At 33.0% G+C, this 9713-nt stretch overlaps 1 protein-coding gene across 1 annotated transcript; it reads right to left on the minus strand.

Moving 5' to 3' along the window:
- Nucleotides 1-2025: 2025 nt before the first annotated feature.
- On the minus strand, nt 2026-5144 carry LOC129915973 (angiotensin-converting enzyme-like). Its single transcript, XM_055995710.1, has 7 exons — nt 4484-5144; nt 4233-4428; nt 3630-4176; nt 2878-3566; nt 2591-2808; nt 2406-2534; nt 2026-2338 (listed from the first exon to the last, which is right to left on the minus strand). The coding sequence occupies exons 2-7, from the start codon at nt 4275-4277 to the stop codon at nt 2167-2169; spliced, it is 1800 nt and encodes a 599-aa protein (XP_055851685.1). The 5' UTR covers nt 4278-4428; nt 4484-5144; the 3' UTR covers nt 2026-2166.
- Nucleotides 5145-9713: the final 4569 nt, after the last annotated feature.

Genomic DNA, 9713 nt, shown 5'->3' on the forward strand with positions numbered 1-9713 from the left:
GTAATTATTTGTTTGAATCAAACTAAAGAATAAAATAAATTAAACAAATCAAACAAAGGAAAAGAAAAATTCTTTTTATTAATTACAAAAGGAGAAAACAGAATACAAGTACGGCTACGCCCCAACAGATGCAGTGTACCATTTTGTTTTTGTTTCACATTTCGTATACCTATCCAAATTGGTATTCTAATTGGAATGTATCTACACTACACTCAAACACACTTTCACATATCTCACTCCCACATGTCCATAAAAAACAGGTACGAAAGAGAAAGAAACAGAATTCTTATTTACCCGTTTTGATATACATACACAAAAACAGAACAACAAAATGGTAAAATACATAAATGATGATACCGAACCGATACGCATACGAGATGCGAAATAATGCGCACACGACAAATGCAGTGTACCATTTTGTTTTCGTTTCGCATTTCTTATATCCAATCCAAATTGGTATTGGAATTGGAGTATCGTCGTTACTAGTATGTTCCGTATTTTTCGTATGTTTCGCACGTTTCGCACGTTTCGTATGTTTCGCATGTTTCGTTACTTGTTCAGTACTAGTAAAGAAAAATACGAGTAACGAAATTATTTGGGCAGTAACGTTTTGTTACTCGTTACTGAAGTGAATACCCGCATTTAAGTAACGAATACATACGGTTTCCTACAGCTCTAAAAATGAGTGCAGCATATTGACACGGGTTTATTTTGCACCCACTTTGCCAAACTTTTTGGTGTCAATTTTGATTTTCAGAAAATCGACTTATGACCAGGTTTTTACTGCAAATACTCCTATGTGCACCGCACCGCCCAAAAATTTGATTAAAACTATTTGGCAAATACGACAACATACATTTTTGTTTTATATAGAAAATTAATATTTTAATTAATTTTACATCTATTTTAATGTTTAATTTTATATAATTCACATTTGCTTTTTAAATAAAATGCACGACTGGGTCGCACGTACTTGCTCTTGTAGTTCAAAGCATCTTTATCTTAAATATCTATTGGAAATTTAAGATTTTGTGAAGAAAAAAAAAATAAAAACAAAAAAAAAATCGAAAGTTAAAAAAATTCAATTTTTTAAAAATTTTTTGAAAAACTTTTTTTTTTAATTTATTTTTACATTTTACACTTCAAAACCTATGATGTCTGTAAATTTTGAAAAAATTGACTTATGCATTGATGAAATATATGGACTTAAAAAACATGTCAATTTTTGAAAAACGGCAACGCCATATTTCCGCTCTTGGCATTTTTTGAGAAAAACTAAAAACGCAGTTTTGTTGGAATCAATAAGAGTACTGCGCACACCAAATTTAAACGAAATCGTTAGAGCCGTTTTCGAGAAATTTGAAATACCTCGAAAACGTTATATGGGAGATATGCGTTAAATTGGAGATATTAAAAAAATAAAAAAAACGGACCTAGGGAATTACGTAAAAATCATCTGTACCAAGTTTCAAGCAAATCCATCCATCCGTTTAGGCCCTAGCTCGATGTACAGATGGACGCACAGACGCACAGACGCACAGACGCACAGACGCACAGACCGACGGACGGCATGACGAAAACCACTTTTTTGATCTTCTCCATCATAGTAATGTTGGTTTTGATTAAAACCTCGATTTTTTTTTTCTACACGAAACCAATACTTGCCCTATAGAGCAAGTAAAAAAGTTTACTAAGAAGAAGTAGGAAATTCTAATAGAAGAGAGATCTTTTAATTCTACTTTGAGTAGATGATCTCCCCTCAAAACAAATACCTATCATTTGGAGTTTGGTCATAAACCCCGTCTCCCTCCGAGTCATGCTGCGATCAATGATGATTCATGATCGATCTCATAAATGATTTGGCACGCTGAATTTCAAAATTGAACGTCATAAACGTTTCTATAAACATAAACAGAATAGCAGAATAACAGAATAATTGATCTTCCCAAATAGGCCGCAATATATGCTGTAAACAAGGATCAATATCAGTCTATTAAACAAGCAGCTAATTTATGTGAATACTGTCATGCATCCAATAACATTTAAGAAATTTTTTTTATTTTAATCCTTTAAATAATCACATTTATATAAAATTTTGGTTTAGCTAGCAAAGTGTATAGAAGAAATAAAAAAAAAATTGATCTTAAAATTACATATTATATAAACTTATTCAGGCCAACCAATGTTTAACTTTGCTTTCTTGTTCTCCATAGCAAGCATATTCATCAATGGCTTATAATACTCCGAAATACCTTCAGCACTTATTTTTGGATTTTCAGGAAACATAATTGCAAGAACTTGATAAAATGGTTTTGACTTTCCAGGTCTCATCATTTCTCTAAAAATAAATGAGAAAATCTTTTAAACATGAATTCAATAATAATAAAAAAAAATTAACAACTTACTTCAAAACATGACCAGCACTTTTACTTCCACCAATATTACATAAATGCAAAGGTTCTTTAGGATATTTTCCAGATATTTTACATAATTTCTTATGAAGTTGAAAACTCAAAATTTCCGTTACAAATTCACTAGAAAAAAAAAATTATAAAACAAAAAATCTTTCAAAAATAAAATAATGACTCACCTTGACATTAAGTTATCATTCATTTCTTTATAAAAATCAACGGTCATGTCATAAAATTCAGTATAAAGACCCCATGGTTTTGTTACGCCTGCATATTTGTGCATAACATCCCAATAATGAGAACTAACATACTCCAATATAATCTTTCCTTCTAATAGATCCGAAATCACTTTAGCATGAACAAAATCAATTGGAAGATAAAGTAATCGACGAATAGCCTTGAAAGTCCAAAAAAAGAGAAAGTCAAATTAGTTATTACAAAAACTGACATTTCGTTATCTACAAACCATTCTTAAAAGTCGATTCATTTCAACCTTTTCACTTATATCATCATCAGGAATCATTCCGATTTTCATCAAATTATTATGAGTTGACGCTGATAGAATTATAGTTTTACCAATTGCATAGTCCAATCTTTGTGGGGCACTGAAGAAATATGCTGGAAGACCTGTCATTTCCCTGGCATAATGTAAGTATCCCATGTTCATGTAAGACTCAAGAACATCCCAATAATTCATGTTTTCACAAAAATTCAAAAATACATTAGGAGTCTTGTAAATCACTCTCGCTTCGCATTCCTCATCACCAGTATCATCTTCATGATCAACATGCAAATGTCCTTGCCAAATACTCTCAGGATATCTTGCGAATCCTAAATTTTCATAAAAATCTTCGGTAGTTTTGTACACTCTTATTGGTTGGGTTTCTCCTATATCAACTGTTGGTGGAAGACTCTCTAAAGGAAACATTTCTTCAATTAAACTATCGTTTGTCATAAGTTGAATTTTAATTTGTTGAAACAAATGATCAGGAATGCGTCCATTGGTTTTGTCAATTAATGATGCACCGTATCTCTTTTCTATTAGATTGCGAAGAAATGCATGCAGTTCTTTATAAAGAGGCATTATTTCTAATAACAATTCTTCCATATCAGTGATGTTGTATCCTCTTGACCAAAATTCCAAGGGAGATACCTCTATAAAAAAGTTGAAAGTTGCTCATATTGTGTGTATTTTTCTGCTACAAATAACTAACTTACCACTTAAATTAGCAGCTTGTTCTATACTTTCAATTGTTGGACCAAGATTTTTTTCTGCCCATTCTCCAAGCATTTTCATCCATTCAGCCCAATAATGTTCGATTTCTGCTTCATCTTTAGATTTTATGACAATTTCTTCAACATCAGGATTAAATGATAGTTTAGTGTTGGTGTCGTTAAATTTAGCAATGTATTTATATTGAGGTAGAAAATCAAGTTCTTTCAAAGCTTCTAATATCCTTGAATATTGTTTTGCTCCAATCACATTCTGATCATTTAATTGAACTAAAATTTTAAAGGCATATTTTGTGTTTTCATCTTTAAAACGATTAAAATCAAATTTTCTAGCATCCTCAACGATTTTGTTTACAAAATTTATATAATTTCGATTTAATTTGTACTGATTGCGACGTATATCAACGTCAAAGAAATATTCCTTATCAGTTAAGTCATCAAAAAATTTAAACATTTTATCACTTGTTTGAGTTAAAAATTCTTCAGCTGCTGTTTCGTTGGTATTTAGTTCTTGACCGTGCACATGCAAAATCTTTAAAAAAATTTAAATTTAATATTTATTCATAAATATAAAAAAGTTCTGCTTACTAGGAGTCCAAAAATTGCTAAGCTTATGAGTATTCTTCCCGCCATTATTGAAACAGCAGCTTATTTTTTGCTTTAATCACCTTTGTTTCCTCGTTTTAAAAAAAATACTGAACGACTGACTTTAGATCCACTGCAGGTAATTGTTTTATATTGACTGAAGACTATGCAGTTAAGCAACGATTCACATGGGATTTCCCTGGGGAAAAGCTTTATGCAATTTATTGGAAATTGATACTTTGAATTCAACTTACTTAAAGCTTAACTTATGATCATGCTTAATTTGTTCATTCCGTTAACCTTTTGTTTTTTACGTTTTGGCAATTTTTTTATATTTTTATCGGTTGTTACTCTTATCGGTTTACAAATCAGTTTCAAATTCTCGAAAAAAAAAAAAATAATAAAAGCGCTTTAAACTGAATGGTTTAAGTACCACTTGAATGTCCCGAAAAAAAAACGGCTAATAGGTAGGTCGGCACTCCACAAACTAAAATTTACTTCACTCACAAAAAATATTTGCCGACGGAAAAAACCTTCTTCTTTTGGGAACAGAAATTACTTTTATACCAATTAATATTATGACTATTATAGTACAGAACGATCTTATCTGTTGTAATGTTACATGTTCACTGAATTGAATCTTAGCAAATAGAAGGAAACGGGTCACTGGCTCACTGGGCACTCTCAACAATGGTATATGAACAAACACGCAACATGACTCGACAGCACATGTCTAATCTGAACTGTTGTATTGTAACTGCAACCTGCAAGCTGAGAATCTACACAGAACAAGAAAAGTAACTTATTCTTGAGTACTAACTCTGTCTAGCGCTGGCTGTCTTATCTTAACTTAATCTAGCCTAATGGCATTTGTTGTTCTATTCCCAAGTAGTTTGTTCAATAGATGACTGAAGCTGATGCTGGTGTGCAGTAAGCTGACAAACCCTGAAGAAAAAAAAAACTTGTTTGATCAGTTAACAAGGGGTTTCCCAAGATTAATCTATCTTCTATGAATAGAATATTAAAGCTTATTGCTAGACTAAGAAATATTTCTAGTGTCTTCGAGTAACTGTATAAAAGCTTTTATTAATTTGTATTTTAATGCAGGTAACTGTAGAGGTAATAGATTTAATACTCGTTTTGTTTGTTGACAGTTTCTTATTTATAGGTAGCTTGAATGAAATTCTTGGGGTATCTTACTGTTTCCAAGTTCAATCTTAACACATTTCTTGTTTACCTGATTACTATTTTTTTTTTTTCTGTGAATGTAACAGAAATAAAATTCACGACTTATTAATATGTATCTAAATTGAGGTCGACCCGGCTCCACTCCACAACTCCACAAGGTTGTTCACTAGTGTGATTGTGTGAAGCAGATACTTGGGGGAGTCATGAGCCCCTCGAGATCGAGATCATAACTTCGTCGAATATGGGTTAAAATCAATTTACTTACTCTTTTTTAAGGCAAGTGTTGGTTTTGTGTAGAAAAAAATTCGAGGTTTTAATCAACACCAACATTACGATGATGGGAAAGTCTAAAAAAAAGTGCGCGTTGGGCGCCAATTTGTTACACTTTTTCCGAAGATATTATTAATACAAAATAAAGAGGTGGACTTTGCCATGAGAGAAACAAAATAATGTGCAAAGCATACAGCAAATTTATATGCTGCCACCACGGCAAAATCAGAAGAGGTGGGTCCAGCAAATTATTTTATGATTAAAGTTAAAAAAATGATAATTATAAAAATGCCGAAATTAAATTCTTCATACTTAAAAATTTGTCTACTACTCTTATCATTTTTTCCACAATTCCAAATATGTATAAATCTTTATTCTGAGCTTGCAGTTTAAAAAAGTGACCGCCGGAAATTTTTTTTCCTGGACGATCCTTTTGCGCTCTCATACCCCCAGTTCTTTCGGCCAATCCAGAGCAGCCGATTCCGATCTTGTCATTTTTTGCAACTCTCAGCTCATTGGCTCATTGGTGAGCACTTTCATGGGATTGTAAACCATCGAGAGATACTCCGACGAGTTCCTCGTCAATAAGCTTTCTCCTTGCTTCATAAGAATTGACGTTAATCACTTTTTAAAAATGTGTGCCAATTAGTTAAAGCAGGAGCATAGAATTATTAAAAAATTCAACATGGCAGTAATTGGGCAAATAATACTGGTTACAAATTGATCGGTCGCATAAGAAATAATAAAGTCTGCTTTTGGTTGTATCTCTAAGTGATATTGAAGGACGAAGCCCGACTACGAGTGCCGACAATCCAAGTGACCGGTACAAACAACACCTTTTTGAGATAAACACCGCGGAAACAACTATAACCGAAATAGAGTGCACCATAAACAGTGACGTACTAGAAGATCTTACTGTGGAAGAGATCTCAGAGCCGGAAGAAAGCAATAGTAGGGAGAAATGGGCTCAGACTTCAGAGGAGGAAATTATGTCTCAATATTAGTAGATGGAATTTCTCCGAACGTACATTTTTGTCCTGTCTTTTGAGTGCTTTCCAATGTGTTCCACAAGTGCTCCTGTTGAAAGTGAATTCAACAAAATCAAAAATGTCATTTTTGGCACCGAGGGACACCGATAGAGGGTTTGTAGGTTTTTCGAGAAACATATACAAATCTTGAATGGTCAAACCAACCTTGTCCAAGCTAACTTGGTGAACCAAGAATGTGCAGTGGAAGAAAAAACATCACCAACACCATCCACTTTGCCCGAAATTAATTTGCCATTTGCTTATGCTACGCTGCCTATGACACATCCACCCAAATCAGGATGAAGTGACCTGCATTGTCTGCAAAAATGGAGATGCTTCAAGCGGTGCTCATAGTTACTTCGTATGCTTTAAGCCAGTGCATATAATGGAAGAGAGAACAAAAGCTATGGGGAAAAGAGGATGCGATACAAATGTCATGTATCAAACCCGGCAACTCAAATTTACCAACACGCTATGAAGAAAACTGGAAAGACCAAGTGACTAGGTCAAAAAAAAATTTTTAACAAGAATGATGAAATGGAATTCCAAATATCCGAAGAAGAAAATTCTGAGCCTGAGAGCGCAGGACATTTACAAACTTTAAGCGGTGTAAAAAACGCACTGTTTAGTATTTTGAGAATACTCTTGACATTCTTCTTCTGCTGTGTAACCAAATCAAGATCTGTGGAAATTTCTACCAAACAATGTCAACAAACGTTACATATCTTGTAATGTGTCCGTATTGCAACAGTTGTTCAGGGATTCTCAAAAGTTTTTTTCGTAAATAATAACAGTTTTTTAAGGTTTTCCGTGATAATTTGTTGTAGGGGAAATACGTCCAAAATGACATACACGGCCAATATGACATACCAGCCTTAACTTGAAATGTGTACCACATGTAACCCTACCTCCTATCTTATAAGGTGAAACCAATGATTTTTGAAATTCTGTCAAAATAACAACTCAATTGACAGCCCCAAACCAAAAATATAAAGTAAAGTGTGTTTATAGGAGCTATTGTATTTTTTATGGGGTTGGACTAATTTTGTTATTTTGGGAGTTGTATGTAGTTTTTTTTGAATATTTTATTGGGTATAACGACAGTTTACAATTTAAAGTTAAAAACTTATTAATATTTTTTATGAAATCAGGGTTGAAAACAGTGTTTTGTATAAAAATGTATCAAAACTACGATATGGACAAAATGACATACCCTACCTATGGCCAAAACGACATACCTTCAACTTCATAGAAATTGTTGTTGTTTTTTAAATTTTAACTTTAAATATGTCAAATATATGGGTATAAGCGAACTTCCGACCGCCGATCATGGTTCAGGCTATGCGGGGGCCATTGAAGCTGCTAATCAAAACAAAATGGGCGGGTTTGCAACATCAAAAACATTCGGTGTCCCGCAGGCTACATTAAGGTGAAGCATACTGGACACCAAGTTTTTTAAGTCCTATACAAAGGATTAGGTGGATTCAAAGTAGCTTTCCTTTGAAAATCTACACTTGCCAACTAATTTTTGTATTTTTTTCATATAAAATGCCATATGTCGTTTTGTCCATATAACCTATGTCATTTTGTCCATGCCATATGGACAAAATGAATTTTGATACTTTTTTTTCAAAGTTTTAATTTATTTAAATTTATTTATTTTTTTAATACAAAAACTATTATAAAATATTCCTAATAATATAAAGAATGAATAAAAAATGCAAAGATTGTGTTATACACCACGGGCATTATTTTATTGACGAAAAAGCTTATGGTATGTCATATTGGACGTACTTCCCCTATTAACATAATCATATTTTAAGTTATTTGACTAGAAATATATATTTGTTTTTGATTTTGTTTTGTTATTTTGTATATTTATGTAAGTACATATTTATTTCCATAATTTACCTCATTTCAAAATTTTGCTAATAAAATTTAGTACATATATTTCTCAAAATAAAATTTGTAATTATTTGATTAATAAAACTGCAAATACTCTCCTTTGTATTAAATTTTTTCTTTGTTAATATGGGAATTAATTTCACATTCACAGGGAACCAATACCACACTTTCTTCAGAATTAGATTCCCAACTAGCATGGGAGATGGGAACTAAGTCCACTTTACTAAAGTGGATTTCGTTCCCAGTGAGTGGACTTAGTTCTCGTGGACTTATTTCCCTGCACCTTTTTCTTTTCAAATGTGTCACATCGCAACGCCCGGTCTCTAAGGAGGTTTACAAATGTGTGAAAATAAACTATGAGGGCAAACAGCTACATAACGTTTACTACACAACATTGTTTTTTTTTAAAACAAGCATGTCGAGTGTGCTGATATAAAATGTTACATACATATTAATTTGCAAGTTAAATGTCTTAATGGTTTGGTTTGTCAACCATCTAAGAAGGCAATCTCTCTGCTCTTTCGCTTTGCAACTTGAATCCATTTATGTGTGAAGCTTAGACAACCACATTCTTCTAACTCAAGTTGGCGAACCGAATCGCATAGCTTTTTAGTAAAGGAAATTTACACCCAAGACTTCTTACTTCGTGCGTCGTCGATGCGATGGTTATTATTAGATTAGCTTAAAAGCATGTCAGCTTGGAGTAACGTCTTCATGGATTTCCTTTTCCTTTAGCCAACGGCAGCAGCAGCGCCAGCGGTGAGCTAGCACTGAGCAACGCGACATCAATGAAGACATCAGCAAAATGGAGTGTTTGTGTGCAAAACAAATATATCTTTAAACTTATGTATTCAAAGATTCACACACATTCCTTGTCTATGCATCACATTCTCTGGTGGATCTTCCGTTCTTAATTCGGTAAATGGCTGATGAGCACGCTACCGAAGTCTTTTACCAACAAAAAAAGCAAAAAAAAAAAAAGGCAAATATAGAAATGAAAGACACAAAATGATGTGAGGAAATAGACTTGCTTGAGAGCATAATGATTTGTACGATTTGTATGCGGAAGAAGTTCTCTGTCTGAATGGTAACT

The sequence above is a fragment of the Episyrphus balteatus genome, chromosome 3, assembly GCF_945859705.1.
Source record: "Episyrphus balteatus chromosome 3, idEpiBalt1.1, whole genome shotgun sequence".
NCBI classification, from domain to species: domain Eukaryota; kingdom Metazoa; phylum Arthropoda; class Insecta; order Diptera; family Syrphidae; genus Episyrphus; species Episyrphus balteatus.